We start from the raw sequence: 25935 nt of genomic DNA on the forward strand, positions 1-25935 counted from the left end.
TAGCGCGTGTTGCACAAAAGACGCCGCATGCATGTATCAGGACGCTCGGCGTCGCTTGTGCTACTCAAAGTACGTTCTAGTCTGCTGTTCAATAGCATCGGCCATCGGCCAGCGCTCCGTCGCGCACACGACCGGACTCTCCGGCTCGGCCGGTTCGACCCCTGGTGCCTGAGAGCGTCAGGGGCACCGCCGTTGGGGGGCGGGTCTGCGCCCGGGACGGCCGACGCCGCCCACTGGTCAGCAGGATGGGTCTGTCGACCGGCGCGTGATGCGGTTGGCTGGCTGGGTCCGTGACTGTTCCTGACGGCGGCTCCTAGTGGTCGAGGGTCAGCCGCGCTCAGGCACCAGCCGCCGTGCAGAGACGCCGCTGGGCCGGCCGACGGTCGCCCGCAGCCTGGCCGAGGCCGGTTCGTCGCGGCCGACGGACTGTCGCGGCCGGCCCCTGGGTCATCCACCTTTGCCGGATGGACCCGCAATTGGCGGCCGCCGGTTCGCCAGTGCAGCGCGATGCCAGGGCCCCTCGGGGGCAGGGCGGCCAGACGCGAGCGGCGGTCTGTTCGACGTCATGGCGCATGACCCGCCCATCACTAAACCTCGTTGGTACTACGCCGGCTGGTGCCGGCGTCCCGCTGGTCCTGATTGGGCATCGCGCGGCCGGTGCGCACAGCGGCCGCGCTGTGTGACCAAGCGGCTGCCGCTTGGTAGGCCGGGTAAGGGAGGCGCGTACTTCACGTTGCCTGGGCAACGCGTGCTCCACCAGCCGTGGCGAGCTAATCGTGTGCCAGCCCCCGCCGGGTCGGTCCTTGTGCTGCATGTGCATTGACTAGGATAGGGGCAAACCGAGGGTTCCTGTCACGTTAAGGACGGTTGGTGTAGTGGTTATCATATTTGCCTTCCAAGCAAATGACAGGGGTTCGATTCTCCTACCGTTCAATTTTTGCATGTCCTGCTGGCGGCTATTGGTCTTGCCGCGGCTGCTAGAGTGGTGATGACTAGGCCCGGCTGTGACGGATCTGGCGATCGGGCTGGTTTGCTGGCGATGCGATCTGCACCAGACTAATGACCTGTTGTTCGCGGCAGAGGCGCTCGTGGCCGGCTTCGACGCTAGAACGCCCGGACAGGTATCCTACGAGTGGCCTTGTTGTTCCCTGCCGTCGTTGCTGGCCAGACCCTTAACATGCGGATTTTGGTGAGCCGTGACCGGCAGCCGTGCTTATCTACGCGCTGCGTACGCGGCGACGCTCTCTTGGATCTGGCACAATGTTGCAAAATCGCACCGTGTTTCCCAAAAAATCAGACAGTACGCTCTCGGCCGGCTTTCGGCATTTGAGTCGAACATGCACCGTGCGGTCGGTACTCAGTCGCGGGGTGTGCCCCGTCTGCAGTGGTGTCCAATTCCAAGCCACCGTAAAGCGCGTGCAGACTAAGATTCGACTTTGCTCGGGCGTCCGCGCGGCTGCAAGCGCGCTCGGACGGCCGGCAGAGCGCAGGCGGCTGACGCTCAGACGGCGGAGGCCTGTTCCGGCGGTTGGATGCGCTCACAGGCGAGACAAATTGCGACCGCTGAGACGCTGCAGGTGTCCGCGTCCGCTAGCCGTTGTAGCCGGCGGCAAGACCGGCATGTGGTGGGCGCCAGCAGCCGCACTGCGGCCAGACACGCGCAGCTGCGACAAACAGTAACACACAGTCCCGACGCTCTGGCTGTGCGCTTGGACATCTGCAAGCAGCCGCACCGGATCCGGAACGAGGGGACACGCGCGGTCAGACGCGGGCCAGTAGACGGGCACCAAAATACCGCACAGCCGCAGCGGTCGCTAGAATCACGTGGCAGCTGCAGGCACCCGCGCGTCCTGACGCGTTGGGCACACAAGGGCCAGCGACGCCCCAACGCGGCACAGAGTAACCGACCGGTGTGCCACTGCGTCGGCGCGCAGCGGGAATGTGCATGTCGCTAAGCCGGATCGACCGCGTACGGCCCCAAGAGTAAAACCAAGACTCGGGCACGTTGCCGCCGTATAGAAGCCGACGGTTAGCGCAGGAGTAACGCGTGAGCCGCTCAAACTTTGCGCGTGCCCGTCTCTTGGGCCAAGTGCGGGAAGTCTACTTGCCGAAGCGCGCTGCGCCCGGCCGGAAAAGCTGCGGTCGGACTACACGATAGCCTCGCCGGCGGCAAAGCCGGCACGCCCAAACGACCCGTGGTCAATCCAGCGTGCCGGCGCGCCCACGCCGCGCACTGCTGGTGCCTGGTCCATCGCTGGCCGTGTGCCGCGATTCGCGATCCGTGATCCGGGCTCGGCGATCCCCGCCGGCGGTCTGCTGCCAGTCGCTTGCGGTGGCCGTCGGCGACGTCATGTATCACGTCCGCGGCCTCGATTCTTGTCGCGATGACGACAGTCGTGACCTGGCGAAAGAGGGGGTGTGTCCGATCAAGGTTCGAGCCGCACCGCCTTGCTCCCGTGAACAGCTGGATTCCCCGGGCTCTCCGCTCGGCGCACGACAAGGCGGGTTACGCCTCCCGATCGAGCAATGTACAAGCGTAGCGCCGCTGGTGCTGTCCACGACTCACAAACTCTATGCTGTGATCGCCCCGCGCCGAGACACTGCCAAGTCACGTGTGCTGGTGCGGTCCCGACCCTCAATGGTGCCCAGTCGGGGACTCACGTGCTGCAAGGTTGCCCACGCCCGCCCGTTGCTGGCCAGCAAGACAGGGCCACCTACCGCAGATTGCTGGCAGGCCCACGGGTGTCCAGAGCAAGTCGAACCTACGTCTGCCCCACGTTGTGGTCCACCACCACGCGGCCGGAGGTTGCGCCGCGCCGGTCTCCGTGTCCTGACGATCGCACCAGGCTGGTACGTCCGCGGCGATTGCCGCATCGACGTAATGGTCTGTTGGCTAAAGACGCCGGTCGTGGTCCACGATCGCCCGTCCCGCGGGCGTCGGGCCAGCATCGTGGCGCAGGTGGCGTACGCTCAGTTCTTTGCCACTGGGTTCCACCCGCTTCCGCTGACAGTAGTGGCCTGCCAGCGGCTGCGAACCTCTAGGTCGCGGCGGTGTATACAGCACACGTAGCACACTGGGAATACAAATTTTTTTGTTCCATGATGTACTACGAGTCACTAGACTGCGTGCATGTTTCCTCTTTGGGTCTGAAACAGCGTCGGTATTAAACGTTATTGGCAGGCTGACGCCAACGTCCGGCACCCGCTACCACAGCGAAAATAAAAATAACACAATTAAACTTTGACTTTCACAATTGTGCCCGGGAGTCCGTGACGATCGACCAATTCGCAACGAGGCGCGGCGCGTGGCCCCGCCGAGGGGTGGGCGCCTGTTGGCCCCCGGTTGGGGCAGCCCGCGGCACGAGTCGGACGTCGGCAAGTTCGGGTGCGGACGATTGTCCACGCTAGCGCAGCTGTCGATCCACTTGCGGTCGGCAGTAGCGGACGTGGCGGCCGCAGCACCCGACGGGTGGGAACGACCGAAACGACGGCGGCGACAGCGTATGACGCAGGTGCCTGGCGAGTGCCGGGCCATACCGCGTACACGACGTCGAAACTCGATCGTCGGGCGCCGGTGGGCCACGCAACGCTATCACAGAACGGTGATGGAATACAGGAGATGTAGTATATTTGAGCTATGTAATGTGCCTTTCCTAAGCCTTCAAGGCTGGCAATATCTATTAATTGTCGACTCTTGATCGATTTTTAGTCCGTATCCTCCAAATGCAAACAATAACTTTTTTGTCGAAATTCCTCGAATTTCTTTTCCTGTAGCACCCATGTTGGCAAGAGGAAGATAGACCAGTCTAGCGAGCACAGCAAATTCCCAAACCAAGAACCAAAAAATCCGTAAACTAGTCTTTTTTTAAAATCAATGCCTGTCCAGTTCCCATCCAGCGAGTCATAAATGTCATGCGTATATCGTAAGCGCTCAGATAGACTGAGGCGAGCCCGTAGCTAGTGTCGCGCGGGGGTGCAGCCGCGCCAGGCGGCGCGGGGGAGGGGCGGCAGGCGCGGGCGCGGGGAACGGCGGCGAGGAGATGAGTGGAGTGCCGCGCGGGGGCGGCGGAGAAGACCGCGCCCTTAGTGGTACGTCGGATGCAGCTGCTGGCCCTGGAAGGCCTGGTAGACGTAGTCACGCAGGCGCTGCTCGTCGAGCTCGTGCTGGCTGGGCTGCGAGACCGCGACGCCCCGGGGGACGTTGGCGTAGGCCCGCGGCTGCAACCGCGGGCGGTGGAACTCTCTGTTCTCGGCGACGGGCGAGCCGACGTAGGCCTCCTCCTGGACGGTGTCGAGCGCATCAAAGCCCTCGTCGGTGGTGATGGGCACAAAGCCGGCGATCTTGGCATTGTGCTTGTAGCAGGGCGAGAGCGCGGGCGACGCGACCGAGGCGGCCAGGGTCGAGGGCGCAGGCTTGGCCGGCGCGATAGACATCGTCCGGCCGTAGAGCGCCGAGAGGCCGCTGGGCCGGTTGCCGCCAGCCCATGCCGAGGGCGCATCGTCCAGGTACGACAGCGTCGGCGGCGTGTATGAAAACTCGAGGTCAAGCGGGTCCTCGTCCTCGTCCTGCGGCCGCAGGAAGGGCGATATCGGCAGCGAGTTCATCGACGACGAGAGCGACGGCATGTCTGACACAGTCGAGCCGCGGTGCGAGCCGGCCGTGGGCTGGAGGCTGAGCAGCTCGGTGATCCGGCAGTCCTCAGAGCAGTACATCGAGTCCGATTCGCAGATCTTGTCGCAAACAGCGCAGTAGTCGTGCGTCCACATTTTGGCTAAAGCTATATTGTCTCCCTCGGACGTTCCGTGTAGGCTGCTGGTGGTAAGGGACAGGCCTGTTGGGGCTCTGTGGAATCTGAGTGCGTGTGTGTCGGCTGGTCAGGGATCGCCGGCGGTATATATATATGCTTGCAAAGGCGACGGTGCTCACGATCTAGACGACGTCGTGGTTCAAGTACCAACGCTGGATGGGTCATCTGCTTAAACTTTGCACACGCCTTTCTCAATAATGGGTAATATGAGTAAAAAAAGGTGTGAGCGCCATGCTCACGTTAAGGTTACTGCATGCCCCCGCCCAAAGGGGCTACCGTCGTCCACGCCGCGACCGCTGCGGTGAGTCAGTTAAAGTTTCTGGCCCCGTTTGCTAATGATGTATGCATATGCACGCGTCGGTAATATCAAGGTAGAGTCATGCATGGGTGAGCTACGTGTCTGGTTGGCGGGCGCTACACCCGAAACGGGGGCACGCAAAACTAGGTTTCGAACTGGTATGGCCGCTCCCGCCTGCGCTGTGCACGCCCGAATAGGCAGCCTGTTCTGTAACAGGTGCGCCTGCAGTGCTGCGTGAGTCCCGCGGGCTGCGGGCAACTAGCTCTATACGCTTAGCTCTGACGAATTCGGCGCCAGAGTGTCAAAACACACGGTGCGCCGGATGTGAGCAATAACACTGCTGTCTTGCACCACGCCAGCACGCTAGCCGCATGCACAGTTCGTGCGCTAGCACGTTCTCGGCACGTATTCTTGCTCACAGCGCGAGCACGCCATCGCTGATGTAAGCGTCCTCGCCCGCCGCAGCCGTCATGACATAAGATCTGATAAAATTAGCACCAGCAATGGCGCGGCCGCTGGCGCGGCGTGCCTGCCCGCCGGCACAGCCGCGCCAGCGGCCGCGCGCCCAGCCGCGTACGGCTGCTGCGCCGCCGCGCCCGCCGGCCGCTCCCCGCTGCCGATGGGAGGGGCCAGCTGCCGTCTGCGCCAGCATGGTCACCGCGTGGTCACCGCAGCGATCCGATCACTGCGGTTATTGCGGTTGTTGCGGCTATGCGGCTACTGCGGCTACTGCAGTCACTATGGCCACTGCGGTTACCGCGGCTGCTGCGGTTACCGGGCCAGGCTGGTACTCTGTCGCCCAAGCGTCGCTCGCCCGGGCTAGTGTCGATCACGGCTGGACGTCTGGCCGATCGCGATGTCGGCGCCGACACCAGCCTGCGGCTACTGTGGCTTGTCTTGGCCGTGCGGGCACTGCTGCGGGCACCACTGCGGGCGCCGCCGCTGGTACCAACACGCCGCGGCACTGGCGGACCCTGCGTGCGGGCGCCGTCCGCGCGTCGCAGCACTGCGCGACGTCCGGCTCCAGTAGATCCGGCCGCCGAAGGCTGTAGAAGCGGTGGTGGCCCAAATCACCGTAATAACCGCACCGCCCTCACAAATACACTCAGTGCGCCCCAATAACCGCAATTGCCGCAATTTGCCGCAATGCCCTCGCCACGGCCCGCGACGGCCGCGTGCTGGCACGGACCGCCGCCCAGGCACGCTCGTCGGCGAGCTCGCAATGCGCGCAATCCCCGGCGTGCCCGGACCACCAAGGCAATCACGCCATCCGGCGTGGCGCGACCGGTGGTGCCATCCGCACGCGCCCGTAGCCCTGAATCCAGCCGACCGGCCCATCCACCCCGTGTCGCTGCCGGCCTGTGTCCACAACCGGGGCTCCGACGGCCGCTGCGTCGGCGCCGCCGCGTGGCGTGCGGTCACCGCCCGATCACGGCCACGCATGCCACCCGAAACGGCCGACAACAACACACCGCGACACTGAAACAGTGCGCTGGCGCCCCCGTGCGCGGCCGGGACACGGCCCGGCCCGGCCAGCCGCGCATGCCCTGGCCGGCCCCGCCAGCGCCCCGCCCGCCGAGACCCCGCGTGTTCATGTGCGGCGCAGGTCCGCCGCGCGGGTCCCCAGACCGCCGCATCAAGCTGCGCAAGCGGCCACCCCGCCGGCGTTGCCGGCGGCGGGCTCTAGACCCCGCCGCGGGCGGCGTGCGGGCGCGGTCGCCGGGCCAGCGTGGCCAGACGCGGGCTAGCCGGCGCCGGCGCCGGCCAGACGCTGCTAGACGCCGCAGGCGCCTAGCCAGCAGGCCCGGGACAGCCCGACAGGCCCCAGCGTGCCCCAGCACAACCCCAGCACCGGCGGCGGCTAGGCGCGCGCTCGGCGCCTGCGCGGCGGTGCGCTGGCAACCCGCAGCTGCGCCACGCTACGCCACGCGTGCTCGCGCCGCACGACCTGCACGGCCGGGTGACTGCCCTGCGGCGGCATGCGCGAAGCGGCATACGCTGGTGGCCCGGCTGGCCGCTGGCGGTGGCCCGGCGCCGGCTGGGCCGCTGGCTGGCCGCTGGCTGGCCGCTGCAGTCACTGACTACGGGCTGCCGGCCGAGGCCGGGACCGCCGGCGCCGGCGGCCTCGCTTGGCCGCCTTCGCTTCTGGCCCCCGACCCCGTGTGACGGTCCCACCTGGCCGGCACACGGCCGCGCCGCGCCGGCTGTCACGCCAGGACTGCGGCTGTGATCGACCGGTGTTTCAGCTGCGTGGCCGGGCCGGCATGCGGCGCCTGCGCTGTCTGATAACCTGCGTCTATCGCTATCGTGCCTACGCTTATCGCAGCCACGACGCAGACTCGAGACGCCACGCGTAGCAGGCCGCGGCTACTGCGAGTGCCGCGCGACCCGGCAGCCTGGCGGCAGATAAGACGCAGGTCGATGAATTGAATTTCTAGATTGCTATCAGTCCTATCGGGCTCGCGCGACCGGCTGAGCCGCCGGCAGCGGACAGGCGTGGCGTGGCCCACAGACGGGCGGTGCCACAGCGGCCGCTGCGACAGGCTACGGCTGCGACGGCGATGGCAGCGGCCGCGGCCGCCGCACAGCGCCGTCCGGTGCCGAGCCCGCGACGGGCCGGACCGCCGCCGCCAGAGTGTCCGTACGCCGCAATTGGCGGCTACTCGGCCAGGCCGTCGCACACGGCGCCGACCGCTACCGCAACGTCGTCCTCGGCGGCGGTGGCGTCGAGGCTGGCCGCGGCCGCGCCACTAGTGCGGCGCACGCCGCTCGGGCCACCTCGGCTAGCAGACTTACCCGGCCGCGGGTCGGGCTCGCAGCCGGTGCTGGTACCCGCGGCCGCGTCGGTGGCACCCGGGTCGCGCACGCTGCTCCGCCGCCGCGGCCGCTCGTCCTCCTCCCGCCGGCCGCCCCGGCTGCTGGTCGACGACCGCGCGCTGCGCGACGTGCGGCCGTCCGGCGGCCGGCTCGTCCGGCGCGCCTCGCGCTCGCGCACCTGCTGCAGGTCGCGCTTGATGTTGCGCGCCAGGTTCCGGCCGAGCTTGTTGACGAGCTGGAGCTCCATCTCGAGCTCGAGCTCGCGTTTGCGGTCCTCGGCGCCGCGCTCGGGCTCGTCCGACGTCACCGAGTGCTTGGCCGCGTTCTCGTCGTCGTCGGCGTCCGCAAACACGTCCGGGTCGCGCGGCAGCAGCAGCCGCCGCTGGACGTCCTCCAGCGCCAGCGGCTCCAGCGGCGCCACCAGCGCCGACGAGCGCGCGCCCTTGGGCGCCGGCACCGGCAGGTGCTCGTCGAGCGTCGCCAGCACGTGCGGAATGACCAGGTCGCGCACGCGGTCGCCCCAGAGGATGTCCAGGTGCTCGTAGTTGGGCACCGGGATCGCCCGCACGTGCGGCGGCAGCTCGGCCAGCATGGCGTCGATGTCGACCAGCGAGTCCACGGTGCCGTACAGCAGCGTGATCGCCGACCGGATGTTGCGCGTCGGGAACCGCGCGGCCTTGTAGCACTCGCGGCCGTACAGCCGCACGGTCGCGTTGTGGTCGTCGTCAAACATCTGGAAGGTCTTGGTGCGCATGATCTGGAACCAGTGCACGACGCACTTGGTGCTCGTGAACGAGTACAGGTGCGCGTACGACGCCAGCTTCTGCTCGTACTTGATGTTGTGGCTCGTCCACTTGAACAGCGCGCGGATGCTGGCGTCAATGGTCTTGACAAACAGCGGCGGGTCTGGGTCAGCGCAGCGCCGCGGTCACTTACACATGATGCTCTGCCAGAACACGGCCGACGGCATGATCGCCTTGCGGCCAAACAGCAGGAAATTGATGTTGGGCGACGCCTTCATGAGCGCGTCCACCATGCCGATCGACACGCCGGCCGGCGCCATCGCCGGCGCCAGCCCGACAAAGACCTTGACCTTCTCGTTGAGCTGCGGGTGGATGCTAAGGGTAGCGAAGGCCTGTGCGCTGCCCTGGGAGAAGCCGAGATAAGCGAGCTCGGGCTGTTTGGCGACACCGAGGATGTAGTCGATCGTGTTGGGGATGTCGAACATGGCAAAGTCGTCGATGGAGAAGTCCCAGAAGCGGGCCTCGCCGGGCGTGCGCGAGAGGTGCTTCTTGGAGTACTTGTTGCCGCGGTTGTTGCCGAGCCAGACGTCGTAGCCGCGGTCGACGAGGAGGAACGGGATACAGTCGCGGCGGTCGAGCAGCGACACCCAGATCTCGGAGTTCATGAGCAGGCCGTGATGCAGGTACACGACCGGCTTCTTGGCCGCGTCGGGCGCGGCGCGGCGGCCGCCCTGGACCATGGTGCCGTCGAGCGCGGCCGGCTGGCGGTACACGCGGTGGATGCCGAGCAGGTAGCCGTCCTCGGTCTTGACGACGTGCTCCTCGACCTGGTAGCCGTGCACGGCACAGATCTCGACAAAGTCGGCGGCCTCGCGCACGGCGCGGGCGGTCGCGCCCGCGCCGTCGCGCTCGTGCCGGTAGCGCTTGTTGGGCAGGACCAGCGAGTAGACGGCCTTGGTCTTGTCGTCAAAGAAGCGGATCACCCGCGCGGGCAGCCATTGCGTGACCGTCATCAGGAAGGCCTCGAGCATGACCAGCACGAGGCCGACGATCAGCGGCGGCCATTCGAGCGCGCGCAGGCGCGAGAGAAAGGGCACCCACATCTCCAGGGGCGTCAGGGGGGTGCCGTGCCGGTCGCGATGGCGGCTGTGATAACGGTGCGTCATGCCGCGGGGGCCCACGTGACCGCACGTGACGGCGCCGCACGTCGTGCGGCGCGCCGCTTGTGCCGCACCCGTCGCGCCGCGCGGCGCACCGCAATTTTTTCAGTCACAGCGCGCCGCCAGATCGGACAAAGAGCGGCATGTCGGACAACCAGGACAACCAGGTACGCACGTGGCGCGCCCCGCTGACCCCAGGATGACCTCGAGGCGATGAAGGCGCGCGTCGCCGAGATGGAGGCCGAGGCCGCCAAGCTGCGCGAGATGCAGGAGACGCTCGAGCGCGAGGGCCAGGACCTCAAGGAGGACAAGGAGGACATCGACACCCGGTCGATCTTTGTGGGCAACGTGGACTACGGCTCCACGCCGGAGGAGATCCAGGCGCACTTCCAGTCGTGCGGCACGATCAACCGCGTGACGATTCTGCTCGACAAGTTCACCGGCCACCCCAAGGGCTACGCCTACGTCGAGTTCGCCGAGCCGGGCTCGGTCGCCAACGCGCTCGTGCTGAACGAGAGCCTGTTCCGCGGACGCAATCTGAAGGTGACACCGAAGCGGACGAACGTGCCGGGCATGACGCGCGGCCGCGGCCGGGGGCGGGGCCGCGGCGGCTTTGGACGCGGTTTCCCGCGCGGCGGCTACCGCGGCGGCTTCCGCGGCCGCGGCCGCGGCGGCTTTGCGCCGTATTAGTGTACAAATACAGGATCGGGCTGCGCGGCGCCGGCCCGCCGGGGCTGGGCCGTGGTTGTATAATAGAAGTTTTGTGCATCGCGAGCCGCACGGCCTGCGGCTGGGGCGCGGCGGCTGCGCCCCGGCTGCGCCCTGCTCCGCACCGCCACACACGCCACACGCGCGCCGCTCGGCCGTCTCCGCCCTCTTATCGCGGTGCCGCGCCGCGCGACACCTGCAGCCCCAACCGTGCCCGCCGCGCGCCATCTGCGGCCGCACCCCCCCCGGCCTGTTGCACCTGTGCACACCCGCGTCGCCGCTTTCGGTCGTCACCGCCTCGCTCGCAGATCTGCCAGCCGTCGGTCGCTCTCGGGCGCGTCCGCGCCTGCCGGCCCGCAGATCTGCGATCCGCCCGTAGCTGCAGCCGCCTGCTGTCACGCCTGCGTCACCCGCAGCCGCGCCAGCGCGCCCTATCCGCTGCGCCGCCGCCGCTCGCTCGCCGCGGCCTGTGCTGCGGTTCTCGTCGGCGCAGGCCGGCTCGAAGTACGCTACTATCTATCAAACTTTTTGGTCCCTCGGCTATCTCTGGACACCAACGTCGACGGCCCGTCCCCGCGGCCAGCAGACAGCCCAGGCCGGATGGCCGATCTACGTAGACCGCCCGCGTAGCTGTAGAGCCCGCCACTGCGCCGCCGGCGGTGGGCGTGGACGGCGGTGGCCGATTGCGCCTTTCTGACAAACAATCGATCTAATTTTGCCTCTCTTCCTCCTCCTCTCCTAGTTTTTTCTCCCCCATTCGCCTCTTTTTCCCACCACGTACGCTGACCTGAGCACCTCGCTGTTTAGCTCTTCGTTGCGGGAGGCCGTGTGCGTTCGGAATAGCGGTTCATCAGTATCTTCGGATATATATCGATAGACTGGTGCTGAGAGAACTGGCCGGACGAGACTTCGACCGGATTAAAGCGACTTGCGTGTGTTTGGCAGGACAGCTTCAGAGACGGCCATGACTGCCGAGGCGTCTTCGTAAGTGCAGTGCGCGGACGGACGGACGGAGGCGGCGGCGGCGGCGGCGGGACGGGGCCGCGGCTGCCGGCGATCTGGCCGGCCCGATCGGAGGACGGTGCTGACGAGCAGGACCCGCAAGCTGCGCGTGACAGGTGAGTGCGGGGATGGACGGGCGGACGGCCGGGCGCGGGCGGATCGGACGGCGGCACGGCGGGCCGCAGCGGGCGGCGGCGGACGGTCGGCCACGGCGGCCGGCGGCGGCCGGCTTTGAGCACAGCCGGACGGCCCGAACGCCCGCGGCGGCCGGCCCGCGGCGGCCGGCCCGGCCGCGCCCTGCCGGGCTCCACCATCAGCATGCTGACCCACAGTGATCGCCGCGGATGGCCTCTACAAGCGGGAAGTGTTTCGTACGTTGATCGGCTGGCAGTTCTGACCGCAGGCTTCCCCGACCCTTTCGCCGTGATCACGGTCGACGGCGCGCAGACCCACACGACGTCGGTCATCCGCAAGACGCTCAACCCGTACTGGAACGAGCCGTTCGATGTGTAAGTGGGCTGGCGGCGGCGCTGACGGCAGCAACGTGACGGATGCGAGCATCATCGCGATCCAGATCTTCGACCAGAAGAAGTTCAAGAGAAAGGACCAGGGATTCCTCGGCGTGATCAACATCCGGGTAGGCGACGTGCTCGACCTGTCGCTCGGCGGCGAGGAGATGCTCACGCGGGACCTGAAGAAGTCGAACGACAACCTGGTCGTGCACGGCAAGCTGATTGTGTCGCTGTCGACGACGATTGCGACGCCGGCGGGCGGCGCGGCCGGGTCGGCGGCCGCGAGCGCGACGTCGACGCCGCGCACGAACGGGGCTCCGGCGGCGAGCGTGAGCGCGGCCAACCTGGGCGTGCCCGCGAGCGGGGCCGCGTCCGGCGCGAGCTCGACGACGAGCGTCAACGTGCCGCCGACGGCGGCGGTGTCGACGCCGACGTCGACGCGCGCGTACTCGTCCTTTGAGGACCAGTACGGGCGGCTGCCGTCCGGGTGGGAGCGCCGCACGGACAACCTCGGCCGCACGTACTACGTCGACCACAACTCGCGGTCGACGACGTGGACGCGGCCGTCGAACAACTCGACGACCGAGTCGGAGCAGCGCGCGACGCTGCAGAACAACACCGAGATAGAGCGGCAGCGGCACCAGAACCGGACGCTGCCGGAGGAGCAGCACAGCCGGACGAGCTCGCCGGCGAGTCCGCACGACCCCACGGCGACGGGCGCGGCACCGGCACCGGCCAGCCCGACGACGGCGGCGGCGGCGCCGGCCGGCGCGAACGGCGCGGCCGCACTGCAGCTGATGGCGACCGGCGCGACCACGGCCGGTCTCGGCGAGCTGCCGCCCGGGTGGGAGCAGCGGCACACGCCCGAGGGCCGCACGTACTTTGTCGACCACAACACGCGCACGACGACGTGGGTGGACCCGCGGCGCCAGCAGTACATCCGCATGTACGGCCCGAACACGACCAACACGACGATCCAGCAGCAGCCGGTGTCGCAGCTCGGCCCGCTGCCGTCGGGCTGGGAAATGCGCCTGACCAACACGGCGCGGGTGTACTTTGTGGACCACAACACCAAGACGACGACGTGGGACGACCCGCGGCTGCCGTCGAGCCTCGACCAGAACGTGCCGCAGTACAAGCGCGACTTCCGGCGCAAGCTGATTTACTTCCGGTCGCAGCCGGCGCTGCGCAGTCTGCCGGGCCAGTGCCACATCAAGGTGCGCCGCAACCACATCTTCGAGGACTCGTACGCGGAGGTCATGCGCCAGAGTCCGCAGGACCTCAAGAAGCGGCTGATGATCAAGTTCGAGGGCGAGGAGGGCCTGGACTACGGCGGAGTGTCGCGCGAGTTCTTCTTCCTGCTCTCGCACGAGATGTTCAACCCGTTCTACTGCCTGTTCGAGTACTCGGCGCACGACAACTACACCCTGCAAATCAACCCCCACTCCGGCATCAACCCCGAGCATCTCAACTACTTCAAGTTCATCGGCCGCGTCGTCGGCCTGGCCGTGTTCCACCGCCGGTTTTTGGACGCGTTCTTCATCGGCGCGTTCTACAAGATGGTGCTCAAGAAGCGCGTCGTGCTGGCCGACATGGAGGGCGTCGACGCCGACTTCTACCGCAACCTGAGCTGGACGCTCGACAACGACATCACCGACATCCTCGAGCTGACGTTCTCGACCGAGGACGACCGGTTCGGCGAGCTCGTCACGCTCGACCTCAAGCCCGACGGCCGCAACATCCCGGTGACGAACGACAACAAGAAGGAGTACGTCGAGCTCATCACCGAGTGGCGCATCTCGAAGCGCGTCGAGGAGCAGTTCAAGGCCTTCGTCTCGGGCTTCAACGAGCTCATCCCCCAGGAGCTCGTCAACGTCTTTGACGAGCGCGAGCTCGAGCTCCTCATCGGCGGCATCGCCGACATCGACGTCGACGACTGGAAGAAGCACACGGACTACCGCGGCTACTCCGAGTCGGACGAGGTCATCCAGTGGTTCTGGAAGTGCGTGCGCACGTGGGACGCCGAGCAGAAGTCGCGCCTGCTCCAGTTCACCACCGGCACGTCGCGGATCCCGGTCAACGGCTTCAAGGACCTCCAGGGCTCGGACGGCCCCCGCCGGTTCACGATCGAGAAGGCCGGCGAGCTGGGCGCGCTGCCCAAGTCCCACACGTGCTTCAACCGGGTCGACCTGCCGCCCTACAAGGACTACAACTCGATGGTCCAGAAGCTCACGCTCGCCGTCGAGGAGACCGTCGGCTTTGGCCAGGAGTAGACCGCGCCGGCGGGGTCCTGCTCCCGGAAGGACCCTATATTGTTATGAACGAATGTCGCCCCGACCGTTTTGTTGCCTCGTTCCTCTTTCTTGTTCTTTGTGCGGTTCAGTATGGTTTTGTTCATAGTATGATCATATACGTTTACATTTGTAGCTACAGCCGCGAGTCCTTGAACGCCTGGCGCATGGCCTTGAGGAAGACGCCGAACGTGCGCGACTCGTTGAACCGGGCCGTCACCCCGGCGAGGACCTCGGCCGGCAGCGCGGGCTCGGTCTGCGTGATGCCGTAGTCCCGGCTGGCCAGGTCCAGGATGACCCAGTACTCGCGCTCCCACGCGGCCTCGTTCACGAGCGTGAACACGATCTTGAGCATGTCGTCCTGCACGCCCTCGATGCGCACGCCGAGCCTGCTCTCCCAGAACGTGAGCTCGGGCGCGTTGAGCGACGACTGCCGCAGGATCTTGGACCGCTGCACGGCGCGCTCCTCGGTGCGCTTCCGGAGCAGCGCCTGCGTCTCGTCGATCTCGGCGTCGAGCGCGCTCTGCAGGATCGAGAGCTCCTGCTTCTTGCGCGTGAACGACTGGATCGAGGCCTCGGTCGTCTCGATCTCGTCCTGCGCGCGCAGGCGGGCTGCCGTCAGAACCGCCGCCGCGCCACGTACCCTGCTCGAGCTCGAGCTCGCGCGTCTTGACGTCGTCGAGCTGCTTGGCCAGCGCCTGCTGCTGGTCGCGGCTGTCGGCGATGGCCTTGTCGAACTGGGCGCGCTCGGCCAGGATGCGCGTGCGCTCGGCCGCCAGGTGCGCGTCGAAACGCGCCTGGAACGCGTCCATCTGCTGGTACATCCGGCTGAAGTCGAAGGCAAACTGCGGCAGCGCCGGCGGCAGGCCGGCCTGGCCGCCGCGGGCGCCAGCGGCGCCGCGGTCGGCGTCGAACGGCGGGTCCGTGAGCGCGTCCATGGGGAGGCGGCGGCGAGCGCGGTGTTTGTAGGGTTGGGGGGGCGCGGTTGCCAGGGCAACCGATCGGCGCCCTAGCCCTGACAGCCCGCCCTTACCCTATCGACCGCCCGCAGCTTTTCGCTCCTCTGCAACCGCCGCAGCGACCGCGACCGTCCGAAGCTCCCCTGCCACGGCCCAGACAGCCCCCAGACGTCGCAGACCGCGCCCGGCGCACTCTCTCTGCCCAGCACAGGCGCGATTGACAGCGCGGCGCGCACGCAGCGGCGCACGACAGCCGCCGCCTCCGCCGCGGCCCATCACCCCACCGCCTCTTCCCGCGCGATCTATCGCTGATCCATCGCCGATCCATCGCTGATCCATCGCCATGTCGGCCGCCGACGTCCGCGACATGCTGGACCTGCCCAGCAAGGGCCAGGGTCCGGCGCGGCCGGCGCCGAAGCGCGTCAAGACCGAGCAGCCCGGCAAGCGCCTCGACGGCATCCACCGCGAGCTGTACGCGCTGTTGTCGAGCACGGGCGCTGCGGGCGGCGCCGGCGCCGGCCACGCAGGGTCGCCCGGCGCGCTTGGCGGCGAGGGCCTGATGATGCACCCCATCAGCGTGATCGAGAACCGGTTCAAGGCCAAGCCGAACTGGAAGCAGAAGCCGACGCCGTGGACGTGGCGCAAGTTCACGAACGAGGCACGCACGGACGGCCTGGAGCTCAGCCACTGGGTCAAGGGTGCGCCCGCCGACGACGGCGAGGCCGTCGCGGCCGAGTACCCGTTCGCCAAGTTCAACAAGCAGGTCGACGTGCCGGCGTACACGGACGACGAGTACGACGAGGTGCTCCAGGACGTTTCGTGGTCGCGCCGCGAGACCGACTACCTGTTCGAGCTCTGCCGCGAGTACGACCTGCGCTGGTTCGTGATCTCGGACCGGTACGAGTACCAGGCCGAGGACGGCGAGCCGCGGTCGGTGCGCATCCTCGAGGACCTCAAGGAGCGGTACTACTCGGTCTGCCGGCGGCTGATGGAGCACGGCCGCGACAAGGGCCACGTCGAGTGGAGCTCGCGCGACCTCGAGGTCTACAACGCCATGAACTTCAACAAAGAGAAGGAGCTGATGCGCAAGCAGTACCTCGAGCGGCTGCTCTCGCGCTCGCCGGCCGAGATCCAGGAGGAGGAGCACCTCATCCAGGAGTACCGCCGGCTCGAGGAGGCGTCGCAGAAGATGGTCACCGAGCGCGCGGAGCTGCTGCGGCTGCTGGAGGCGCCGCAGACGCTCAAGACGTTCGCGCAGCACCACACGAGCCAGGGCCTGGCGCAGCTGACGTCGAACCTGCTGGCGGCCGACAAGAACCGCAAGCGGCGGGCGCCCGACATGGCCACGATCCAGCAGCTGCAGCTGCAGCAGCAGCAGGCCGCGGCGCAGGCGCAGGCCTCGACGCCGCACGGCCAGAAGAAGCACCACGACGACAAGCACGCGGCCGCGCGCGGCGCGGCGCTGTCCAAGGCCGAGCAGGCCCAGAACGCGTCGGTCAAGCGCGTGGCCAAGCGCGTGCCGCCCGGGCAGGAGGACGCCTACGGCGTGTCGTTCCACGACAAGCTCGTGCCCGGCGTGTTCCTGCGGTCCACGCGCATCTCGACGCTGAAGCCCGCCATCCAGAGCAAGGTCGCGGGCGTGATGGCCGAGCTGGGCATCGCGCCCAAGCTCGCCATGCCCACCTCCAAGACCTGCGAGCGCTACGAGGCCATCCAGCAGGCCGTGGCCACGCTGCTCGAGGCCAAGAAGCAGGCGGACAAGCTGGACGGCGAGATCCGCGTGCTGCGGGCGCGCAAGGGCGAGTAGGTAGCAATGCACTTTGGCAGGCGAGACCGCGAGCCGCGCGGCGTGCGGCGGGCAGCGAGCCGCACGGCGTGCGGCGGGACATCGAGCCGCACAGCGTGCGGCGGCGCCACCGCCGCACGCCGCGCGGCGCGTCACGTGACCCAGCCAACAAAAGCGGCGCCCACAAAGACACAACCAGCCGCGCTCAGCGACGGCACAGACACCACGTCCTCCCCCGTCCGAATCCAGCTCAATCCGGCGTGTGTGTGAACCGCGCCGGCAGACCAATCTACAGCAAGCGCCCTGTGCGCCGCAGACCCCCCCCGCAGCATGTCGCGCCCCGGCAGCTCCGCCGCCGCCGCCGCGGACGCTTCCGCCGGCGGCCGCGGCGTCGCCCGCTCCGGCGCGCACCACTCGCGCGTGGCGTCCGGCGGCAGCTCGTCGTCGTTCCGGTCCAGCTCGTCGTCGCGGCGGCGATCGTCGGTAAGTGCGCGGCCGGGCGCGCTGACGCAGATCAACACGATCGAGGCGTCCGTCACGCGGCTGCTGGTGGCCACCAAGCAGCTGCTCGAGTCGCTCACCCAGTGGGCCCGCGGCGAGGTGTCGGAGCAGTACGTGTCGGACGTGTACGTGCGGCTCGGGAACGAGTTCAACATCTCGTGCCGCGCGTTCTACCGGCTGGGGATCGACGTCGGGTAAGTGGCCGCAGGCCCGGCTGACGCCAGCGACCTCGGCGACGTGCCCACGGACCTGCGCGTCATCCTCGAGCAGGCCCTGTCCGAGGACCAGAGCCAGCAGAGCCTGGACCGGTTCCTGCCGGCGATCCGCAACATCATTGTGAACCTGCTCCACGGGCTCAAGGAGAAGCAGGCACGGCTGCGCAAGATCATCGCCTCGCAGAGCGAGCTGCCGGCGCTGGCGACGGCCGGCCCGGCGCCGGCGCAGGAGAACTCGCCGATCCGGCGTAACGCGACCGTGTCGTCGCCGACCCGCCAGGCGCGGCCGCTGCCGCCGCGGTCGTCCTCGTTCAACGCGAGCCCGACGCGCGGCCGGCCGGACGAGCCTGTGCCGCCGCCGCACCAGCCGGCGGACCTGCCGGCGCCGGTGCCGCCGCAGCACGCGTCGCTGCCGCCGCCGGCGTCGCCGCAGCGGGCGGCGTCGATGCTGAAGCGCAACCCGTCCGTGACGCTCTCGCGGGCGGGCTCGCGCAAAGACCCGCTGACGGCGCTGCAGCACGGCGAGGCGCTGGAGCGGCGGGCGAGCCGGCGGCTGTCGGCGTACCAGAGCGCGCGCTCGTCGCTGGGGCGGCCGTTTGGCATGGGCTCGATCACGCCGTCGTCGTCGACTGTGGCGCCGCCGGGCACGTCGCTGGCGAGCATGGCGCCGGCGGGATCGCCCAAGTCGCGGCCGAAGGCCGACGTCATCCTGGAGGACCAGTCGGCCGAGACGGACGACGACCGCAGCTACGACTCGAGCGACTACACGCCGAACGAGCTGGCGACGACGGCCGAGACGATCTCGCCGGACACGACGGCGGCGTCCGAGGCGCCGGTGACGGCGGCCGGGCTGGCGGCGGACCTGGCGGCGGACTCGGCGGCCGGCTCGGCCGCCGGCTCGGCCGCCAGCTCGCCCGCCAGCTCGCCCGGCGCCGCCGTCAAGCGCGCCGCCACCGTCCGCGCCCCGCCCGGCCACCCCGCGCCGCTCACGCTCTTCCTCCAGCTCGGCCGCCACGTCAAGAAGGTCGAGGCCGCGCCGCCGCTGTCGCTGCCCGCCCTGCGGCTGCTCTTCATCGAGAAGTTCGCGTACTCGCCCGGCCCCGAGAGCTTCCCCGAGATCTACGTGGCCGACGCCCGCACCGGCGTCCGCTACGAGCTCGACGAGGCCAACCTGGACGACGTGCGGCCCGACAGCATCGTCAGCCTCGACATCGAGGTCCTGGACGAGGTCAAGAAGCACTTTGACGACGGGCTGGCCGCGCTCACAGCCAACGTGGCGGCCCTGCACGACGTCGTCGCCCAGCAGAGCGAGACCGTGGCCAAGGTCGCTGCCGCCCAGGCCCAGGCGTCGGCCCGGCTGGACGAGCTCGTGGCCAACATCGAGACGGCCGTGGCCAAGTCGGCCGAGATGGTCGTCGAGCGCAGCGCGGCCGCGTCGCCGCTGTCGCCCACGGCGTCGGCCGCGTCGTCCGCGTCGGTGTCGCCCAAGACGGGCTCGCCGGCGCCGCCGCGGCCCAAGGCGTCGCAGTACCTGGCCGAGATCGCCAAGCTCCGCACGGACCTGGCCGTGCTCCGGCAGATGCACACGTCGTTCGTCAAGGACATCGACACGTCGTTCGGCGAGATCAAGGCCACGTCGGCGTCGCTCGGCCGCCAGCCCGCGGCCAAGGCGCCGCCGCGCGTCGGCGGCGACGAGCACATCGCGGCCTGCCACGAGCGGCTCGCCGCGGACTCGGACAGCCTGCTCAACCGGGTGGACGACCTCCAGGACGTGGTCGAGGCCCTGCGCAAGGACGTGGCCACGCGCGGCGTGCGCCCGCTGCCCAAGGACCTGCAGAGCATCTCCAAGGAGCTGGCGGTGGCCCGGACGGAGCTGCACCGCATGGAGGACTACCTCAAGGTCGAGAAGCCCGTGTGCAAGAAGATCTGGGAGCAGCAGCTCGACGACGTGTGCGAGGAGCAGCAGTTCTTCAAGCTGCAGGAGGACCTGGTGGCCGACCTGCGCGACGACCTCGAGAAGACGCTCGAGACGTTCTCGCTGGTCGAGCAGTTCACGGCGCAGCAGATGAAGGCGCCGCCGCGGGGCGGCAACGGGCCGGTGGGCGGCTTCGGCCACGCGCAGGACACTGCGGCCGGCAAGGACGCGGTGCTGCGCGAGGTCAAGGCGCTGCAGCCGAACCACGAGCAGCGCGTGGAGGCGATCGAGCGCGCCGAGAAGCTGCGCAAGATCGCGAACGACAGCCGCAAGGTCGACGACTTTGAGCGCGAGCTGGGCGAGTTTGTGGGCGAGGGCCGGCTGAAGAAGTCGGGCGGGATCGAGGAGATCGAGCGGCAGCGCAAGCAGCGCCAGCAGGAGGCCTGGCGCGAGCAGTTTGGCGTGATCGGCGAGGCCGACGAGGACAGCGACGACGACGACAGCGCGGACGACAGCGACAGCGACGGCCTGGACGACGACAGCGACGACCTCGGCGACGACAGCGACGCGGAGCCGGCCCCGGAGGCCGAGACGTCGGCCGCGATCGACCGCGCGATCGAGGACGCGGAGGGGCTGGCGGAGGGGACGGCCGGGTCTGGGACGGACGAGTCGGACGCGGACGAGGCCGGCCCGGAGGGAGCCGCGGCCGAGGCGGCGGAGCCGGCGGAGCCGGCGGCGGAGCCGACCGTGGTCGTGACCGCGGCGGCCGCCGAGGCGGCGAGCGCGGCCAGCAGTCCGGCGTCGGCTGCGGATGAGTGGTCCGCGCCTGCGACGCCGGCGCGGCTGCACGCGCGGCCGTCGGACGCCGGCACAGACGCGTCGGGCATGTCGCGGACGGCGTCGAACGAGTCGTTCTCGTCGGCACCGGACGTGGCCGACAAGGCGGACGCGTAGCCGAAGCGAGCGGCTGCAGGCGAGGCGGCCGGCCGGCTCGGTCGGCTGCGGCTGGCGCGGTAGATAGCTAGTCGTGCAATACAGCATGGCCCGCCGCACGGCGTGCGGCGCGGCAAAAAAAAAAAAAAACGTCACGGACAAGATTCGAACTTGCGCGGGCAGAACCCAACACCTCGACCACCAGGCAATAGCAGGGTGTCGCCTTAACCACTCGGCCACCGTAACCAATGTGGCTAACCCTGCGCCAGCTGCGCTTAAGACACGCCCGCCGCGGCCCGAGCGGCCCGGTGTCGGCGCAAGCGGTGCAAGCGAGCGCAGACGAGCGCTGGCGCGCAGACTAGGCTCGACGCAGCGCACACGCGCCGTCGCACCAGCCAGCGCTCGGCTCGGCCAGGGGCCGCGGCGGCGCCGCGCACCGCCCTTGCGCGAGCGTAGGGGCGCGCCAGCGGCGGCGCGCAGGCCGCAGTGAAATTGGGCGCGTTTCAGCGGCCGGCGTAAGCGACCGGACCGGGCGGCGAGCCCCCGAGGCCCGCGACGGTGGGTCAGGGGCAGGGCGGGCGCCGCACGGCTCGGCGCGCCTGGGCGAAGCACCATGGAAGCCCGAGAAGGCCCGGCGACTAGGCCGCGGGCGGCGGGCGGTGCTAGAGCCAGTGAGCGCGCGCGCACGAGTCGAGAACACGCCCAGCGCGGCGGTGTTCGCACGGACTAGGCACGGCCGCACCTGACGTGCGGACCCGGCACGGCGGCGCGTCGCCCACTGGGCGGCCGCTGGCCGGCGGCGGTGGCAGACGCCACGGCCGCTGCGCGCCGGCTGGCAGCCAGCCCGGACGGGCAACGCGCGGGCGGTGCGGCGGCGGCGCGCGTACGATAGGACGTGACTGCCCGGATGCGGCTAGCGCCCTGCGCGTGCGTGGGTGATGCGTGCGGCGGCGGCGGCCGCCACACACGCCGGCGCGGCGCCGGCCCCAGCCACACGGCCCGCAGGAGCGTGCAGGCGGCCCGCAGCGCGCGGTGGCGACGCGCGACGCGGGCCCGGATGGAAACGCACCGCCACGCGCGTGCCGGGTAAGCGCCTATCGCGGCCTCGAACCCGGATTCCTAAGCGCGGGCGCGGGGCCGCGCCACGCCTGCGCCACGCCGCGCCGCCACGCCGCCGCTCGGCCAACGCCGCCGCCCGCCCGCCCGCCTGCGCCTGCGGCGCCCCTGCTGCGCCGCAACGCGCCCGCCCGTCCGCGCCGCGGCGGTGCGCGCACTCGGACTTGGCCGCGCACGAGCCCGCGCCGGCTGCCGCCGGCACGGCCGCGCGGCGTCGCGCCCACCGCGCCCGCCGCCCGCCGCCCGCGTCCGCGCCCCCGGCCGCCGCGCCCGCCGCGGCGGCCACGCCCCGCTGCAGCGCCGCGCCGGCCAACGCACAGCGTGCAGGCCAGCGGCTCGGCCCAGGCGCGCGGGCCGCACCGCGCGCGCCCGTGACCGGGACCCGTGACCGCACCGCCACCCGCGCCGCGGTGGCGGCCGCCCGCAGCGGCCGGCGGCGGTGCGCGCAGCAGCGGCGTGTGGCGCAGGCGGCGCCCGCCACGGCCGCCTCACCGCGCCGCGCACGCCCACCGCCACACGGCCAGGCGCTATCGCCAATTAGACTTTGCGTCCGCGGCTAACCCGTCCTGCACGATGGTACCCACACCACAAAGTTCGATTTCGAAATAGTCATAAGATTCAGAAAAGTCACCACGACCCAAAACCGAAAAAATAGGGAAGAAACGCAAAAATTCACCCTCACGGAGTGTCCCCCTCTCTCCCTTCGTTTGTCTCCCCTTCCTGTCCTCTATATATTTTTTACAGTTTATTCCTGTCGTCTACAAGCACACGGTGCAGCGCACGGTGCGTCTCGTTCTCTTTCGCACACTTCGGCCCCGCTCGGAGTGACTATCGGACCGGTCGGTTCAGCGCAGGAGACTCGCGCTGTTGGAATCGGCAGCAACCGCCGCGAGACCAGCGGCACCATCGCCCCGCCGGCGACCAGCGGCAGCAGCAGGGCGCGCAAGCGGCCCCAGACGACCCAGGGCGGCATCCAGGCCGCAGGCATCGAGCAGTCGAGCTCCGGCCGTGGCGTTCGCAGCCGGCTCGTGGTGCACAACGCGCGCGACTCGGTCCTTTTCTCCATTTCGTTTTTGACGTCGCGAGCAGGCTCCGGCTGCACGCCGTCCGTCGTCCGGGCCCTTATATAGCCGCAGGCAGGCACCCGGCCCGTTCCCCCAGCCCACGTCCGTGGACCGTTTCCCGCCACCATGAGCTCGTCCAGCCAGCTGCACTCGTCGAACGTCGTCGGCGTGCACTACCGCGTCGGCAAGAAGATCGGCGAGGGCTCGTTCGGCGTCATCTTCGAGGGCACGAACCTGCTCAACAACCGGCAGGTGGCCATAAAATTTGTAAGCCGGCCCGGCGCGCAACCGCTGACCCCGCAGGAGCCTCGCAAGAGCGACGCGCCCCAGCTGCGCGATGAGTACCGCACGTACAAGATCCTCGTCGGCTGTGGTACGTCCCCGCCGCGGGCCCGCTAACCACAGTCGGCATCCCGAACGTGTACTACTTCGGCCAGGAGGGCCTCCACAACATCCTCGTCATCGACCTGCTCGGGCCCAGTCTCGAGGACCTCTTCGACTGGTGCGGCCGCCGCTTCAGCATAAAGACCGTGGTCATGGTCGCCAAGCAGATGATCACGCGCGTGCAGACAATTCACGAGAAGAACCTGATCTACCGCGACATCAAGCCCGACAACTTCCTCATCGGCCGGCCGGGCACCAAGAACGCCAACCTCATCCACGTGGTCGACTTTGGCATGGCCAAGCAGTACCGCGACCCTAAGACCAAGCAGCACATCCCGTACCGCGAGCGGAAAAGCCTGAGCGGCACCGCGCGGTACATGAGCATCAACACCCACCTGGGCCGCGAGCAGTCGCGCCGCGACGACCTCGAGGCGCTCGGCCACGTCTTCATGTACTTTCTGCGCGGCGGCCTGCCCTGGCAGGGCCTCAAGGCCGCGACCAACAAGCAGAAGTACGAGAAGATCGGCGAGAAGAAGCAGACCACGCAGATCAAGGACCTGTGCGAGGGCTTCCCCGAGCAGTTCGAGAAGTACCTGACGTACGTGCGCAACCTCGGCTTCGAGGACACGCCCGACTACGACTACCTGCGCGACCTCTTCACCCAGGCCCTGCGCGCCGTCAACGAGACCGAGGACGGCGAGTACGACTGGATGAAGCTCAACGGCGGCAAGGGCTGGGACGTGTCCAAGCACGCGTCCTCCCAGCACCTGCACTACTCCAACCCGAACCTCTCGTCCGACCCGCGCCTCGCCAACAACGGCCGCCACTCGCAGGCCCAGCTGACCGCGGCCCGGCTCAACGCGGCCCAGCCGCCGCCGCCGAGCCCGGTCGTCGTCCGCCACGGCTCCAAGAACCGCCGCGGCCACCAGTCGCCCCAGCAGCAGTCGCTCCAGCAGTCCCCTGCGCTCGCCAACGGCCAGCGCGCCGAGAAGAAGGGCTTCTGGGAAAAGTTTGGCGTCTTTTGCTGCGGCTAGGCCCGCTCTCCTCGCGCGCGGGCCCGGCCCTGGCCCCCGGCCCCCGCCGCCCGCGCGCCCGTATCTGTTTAGCCCCTCCATGAACCCTCTGGGTCCGTCGGCCGCGCATCCCGTCGCGTCCCCGTGGCCGCCGGGTCCCGCCCCGGACCTACATATATATTTCGCCTTGTCTTTTCCTTCACGCTTTATTTTATCTTGCCTTAATGCTATATCTAGACTGGTTCTCCTTTTTGTTTCTTCTGTCCTTCGCCCTGTCGCTTTTGTCCGCCAGCACCGGCCGCGCCCGCCTGCGGGCTGCAGACGCCGAGCCCCGGTCTTGATTTGGTTACGATCGTACTGTCACTCACTCGCACATTCATTGGTCTTTTTGTCTGCTTCTCGGCCTCGCGGCCTCATCGTTCGTATTGATACAGGCTCATTATTTTTTGTCTACGCACCGCCGCGCGGCTTGCGCGGCGCCTGTTCGTCTGTTTTGTCTGTAGTATGTGGTTGGAATCGAAGCATTAATACTGTGCGGTGGTGCGCCGGCCGGGCGCGGGTCCGGCGGGTCCGGCGGGTCCAGCGGGTCCGGCGGGTCCAGCGGTCCAGCCGCCTCGCGGTCCGCGCCGCACCGCGTGCGGCGCGAGCCGCACGCGGTGCGGCGCTCGTCGCGCGACCCCCGTGCGACCCGTCTCCGGCCCGTCCACGACCCGTGTGCGACCCGCCTTCCCCTCCCCCAACCCGTAACCCCGCCCGCCGGCACCCGACCCGCGGCCGCTGGCACCCGCCCGCCCTCGTCAGCCGCCGCCGCCAGATCAACGTTCGGCCCAGCCGAACAGCCGCCCGCGCTCACCCGCGGCCGCCATCCCCAGGCTCCCGCTCCATCCATCGTCAGCCATAGCCGGGCCGGCCCAGCCGTCCCAGCAACTCCCAGCCCGTAGGCGCGGCCCAATCGCCGCCAATTTTGCACGGGGGCTATCTTGGGCTTATTGACCAGTGCAGGGGACCACCGCCGCAACGCAACAACACGCCCTTTTGACGGCAAACAGCAGCGAAAATCGTCTCCACGCGGCGCCATCGGCTCGCACGGCACGCACAGCACGGCATCCAGTGCGCACAAGTGCACGGAACGATCGACGACGGCAGCTGGACGTTCGCAGCCCCCCTGCGGCGTGGACGGCCAGTTTTAGCGGGCCCGGCCAATCTCTGGACGACCAGAACAAGACCAAACAGCCGGCCCGTGAGCGCGCGGTCGCCAGGCACACGAGCAATTAGCAGGCCGCACACAGGGCCGAGCCCGAGACACTCAGCCCAGGACCCCAGAGCTCTGGGCGCGTTCTCAGACGACTGACCAAGGTAGGTGGATCCCTGTGTTGTTCGAACGGCCGCAGAAAGCGAGCTGCCAGCGATCTGCCGCCGCCCCGCGTGGCCGTGGACTGCTGCCGTCGATAGAGCGACTGCGGGAGACTGCTGGCACGTGGACGAGCCTCCGGCGGCGACTCCGTCGAGGGTAGCTGCCCTGCGGGCAGATCTGATGACGGCGGCTATATGCCCGCCTGTAACGGACTCCTGCCCGCAGGGCAGCTACCCTCGACGGAGTCGCCGCCGGAGGCGCGTTCGGGGGGCGGCCGCCGCCCGCGGCGCCGCCCGCGGGGGGGGTGCCCCGCGGGCCGCTATGACGGCGGCCGCGATAAGCCGAGCGGCCCCGGC

At 68.9% G+C, this 25935-nt stretch overlaps 9 protein-coding genes and 2 non-coding genes across 11 annotated transcripts; 7 read left to right on the forward strand and 4 right to left on the reverse strand.

Annotated features, from left to right (window-relative positions):
- Positions 1-861: 861 nt before the first annotated feature.
- Positions 862-933, forward strand: V1510DRAFT_t181. Its single transcript has one exon. It is a non-coding gene; the product is annotated as a tRNA-Gly (tRNA).
- A 1219-nt stretch (positions 934-2152) lies between these two features.
- On the forward strand, positions 2153-3137 carry V1510DRAFT_182632 (uncharacterized protein). Its single transcript, XM_066930421.1, has one exon. It carries the CDS (start codon positions 2351-2353, stop codon positions 3068-3070), a length of 720 nt encoding a protein of 239 aa, XP_066788010.1. The 5' UTR covers positions 2153-2350; the 3' UTR covers positions 3071-3137.
- Positions 3138-3809: 672 nt separating this feature from the next.
- On the reverse strand, positions 3810-4955 carry V1510DRAFT_182630 (uncharacterized protein). Its single transcript, XM_066930420.1, has one exon. The coding sequence runs from the start codon at positions 4765-4767 to the stop codon at positions 4084-4086; it is 684 nt and encodes a 227-aa protein (XP_066788011.1). The 5' UTR covers positions 4768-4955; the 3' UTR covers positions 3810-4083.
- Positions 4956-7765: 2810 nt separating this feature from the next.
- Positions 7766-9769, reverse strand: V1510DRAFT_407647 (Alpha/beta hydrolase fold-1; the record flags this gene model as incomplete). The annotated part of the gene is made up of 2 exons (XM_066932419.1): positions 7766-8829; positions 8860-9769. 2 exons carry the CDS (start codon positions 9767-9769, stop codon positions 7766-7768), a joined length of 1974 nt encoding a protein of 657 aa, XP_066788012.1.
- A 177-nt stretch (positions 9770-9946) lies between these two features.
- V1510DRAFT_380288 (uncharacterized protein) lies at positions 9947-10598 on the forward strand. The gene is made up of 2 exons (XM_066931631.1): positions 9947-9993; positions 10025-10598. The coding sequence occupies exons 1-2, from the start codon at positions 9970-9972 to the stop codon at positions 10514-10516; spliced, it is 516 nt and encodes a 171-aa protein (XP_066788013.1). The 5' UTR covers positions 9947-9969; the 3' UTR covers positions 10517-10598.
- A 733-nt stretch (positions 10599-11331) lies between these two features.
- On the forward strand, positions 11332-14398 carry V1510DRAFT_182690 (uncharacterized protein). Its single transcript, XM_066930422.1, has 5 exons — positions 11332-11518; positions 11630-11652; positions 11869-11907; positions 11940-12045; positions 12077-14398. Exons 1-5 carry the CDS (start codon positions 11499-11501, stop codon positions 14319-14321), a joined length of 2433 nt encoding a protein of 810 aa, XP_066788014.1. The 5' UTR covers positions 11332-11498; the 3' UTR covers positions 14322-14398.
- A 12-nt stretch (positions 14399-14410) lies between these two features.
- On the reverse strand, positions 14411-15270 carry V1510DRAFT_419298 (chromosome segregation protein Spc25-domain-containing protein). Its single transcript, XM_066934266.1, has 2 exons — positions 14983-15270; positions 14411-14951 (listed from the first exon to the last, which is right to left on the reverse strand). Exons 1-2 carry the CDS (start codon positions 15161-15163, stop codon positions 14476-14478), a joined length of 657 nt encoding a protein of 218 aa, XP_066788015.1. The 5' UTR covers positions 15164-15270; the 3' UTR covers positions 14411-14475.
- A 132-nt stretch (positions 15271-15402) lies between these two features.
- V1510DRAFT_419299 (uncharacterized protein) lies at positions 15403-17131 on the forward strand. Its single transcript, XM_066934267.1, has one exon. It carries the CDS (start codon positions 15642-15644, stop codon positions 17103-17105), a length of 1464 nt encoding a protein of 487 aa, XP_066788016.1. The 5' UTR covers positions 15403-15641; the 3' UTR covers positions 17106-17131.
- Positions 17132-17285: 154 nt separating this feature from the next.
- On the forward strand, positions 17286-20530 carry V1510DRAFT_445699 (actin interacting protein 3-domain-containing protein; the record flags this gene model as incomplete). Its single annotated transcript, XM_066935711.1, has 4 exons — positions 17286-17567; positions 17598-17779; positions 17810-20308; positions 20416-20530. Exons 1-4 carry the CDS (start codon positions 17415-17417, stop codon positions 20528-20530), a joined length of 2949 nt encoding a protein of 982 aa, XP_066788017.1. The 5' UTR covers positions 17286-17414.
- Positions 20531-20798: 268 nt separating this feature from the next.
- Positions 20799-20894, reverse strand: V1510DRAFT_t185. The gene has a single exon. It is a non-coding gene; the product is annotated as a tRNA-Ser (tRNA).
- Positions 20895-22491: 1597 nt separating this feature from the next.
- V1510DRAFT_182753 (kinase-like domain-containing protein) lies at positions 22492-24496 on the forward strand. Its single transcript, XM_066930423.1, has 3 exons — positions 22492-23095; positions 23132-23201; positions 23234-24496. Exons 1-3 carry the CDS (start codon positions 22955-22957, stop codon positions 24244-24246), a joined length of 1224 nt encoding a protein of 407 aa, XP_066788018.1. The 5' UTR covers positions 22492-22954; the 3' UTR covers positions 24247-24496.
- Positions 24497-25935: the final 1439 nt, after the last annotated feature.

Source organism: Dipodascopsis tothii (genome assembly GCF_038497935.1).
Source record: "Dipodascopsis tothii strain CBS 759.85 unplaced genomic scaffold V1510scaffold_22, whole genome shotgun sequence".
NCBI classification, from domain to species: Eukaryota; Fungi; Ascomycota; class Lipomycetes; order Lipomycetales; family Lipomycetaceae; genus Neoaidaea; species Neoaidaea tothii.

Bases quoted from the DNA above. Each gene is read 5' to 3' on its own strand.
- V1510DRAFT_182632 (XM_066930421.1), top strand. From the start codon at position 2,351: ATGTATCACGTCCGCGGCCTCGATTCTTGTCGCGATGACGACAGTCGT.
- V1510DRAFT_182630 (XM_066930420.1), bottom strand. From the start codon at position 4,767: ATGTGGACGCACGACTACTGCGCTGTTTGCGACAAGATCTGCGAATCG.
- V1510DRAFT_380288 (XM_066931631.1), top strand. From the start codon at position 9,970: ATGTCGGACAACCAGGACAACCAG. The intron at 9,994-10,024 runs GTACGCACGTGG...CGCTGACCCCAG, and splicing joins CGGACAACCAGGACAACCAG to GATGACCTCGAGGCGATGAA.
- V1510DRAFT_182690 (XM_066930422.1), top strand. From the start codon at position 11,499: ATGACTGCCGAGGCGTCTTC. The intron at 11,519-11,629 runs GTAAGTGCAGTG...GCTGACGAGCAG, and splicing joins ATGACTGCCGAGGCGTCTTC to GACCCGCAAGCTGCGCGTGA. The intron at 11,908-11,939 runs GTACGTTGATCG...TTCTGACCGCAG, and splicing joins CTACAAGCGGGAAGTGTTTC to GCTTCCCCGACCCTTTCGCC.
- V1510DRAFT_419298 (XM_066934266.1), bottom strand. From the start codon at position 15,163: ATGTACCAGCAGATGGACGCGTTCCAGGCGCGTTTCGACGCGCACCTG. The intron at 14,952-14,982 runs GTACGTGGCGCG...TTCTGACGGCAG, and splicing joins CGAGCTCGAGCTCGAGCAGG to CCCGCCTGCGCGCGCAGGAC.
- V1510DRAFT_419299 (XM_066934267.1), top strand. From the start codon at position 15,642: ATGTCGGCCGCCGACGTCCGCGACATGCTGGACCTGCCCAGCAAGGGC.
- V1510DRAFT_182753 (XM_066930423.1), top strand. From the start codon at position 22,955: ATGAGCTCGTCCAGCCAGCTGCACTCGTCGAACGTCGTCGGCGTGCAC. The intron at 23,096-23,131 runs GTAAGCCGGCCC...CTGACCCCGCAG, and splicing joins GGCAGGTGGCCATAAAATTT to GAGCCTCGCAAGAGCGACGC. The intron at 23,202-23,233 runs GTACGTCCCCGC...CGCTAACCACAG, and splicing joins CAAGATCCTCGTCGGCTGTG to TCGGCATCCCGAACGTGTAC.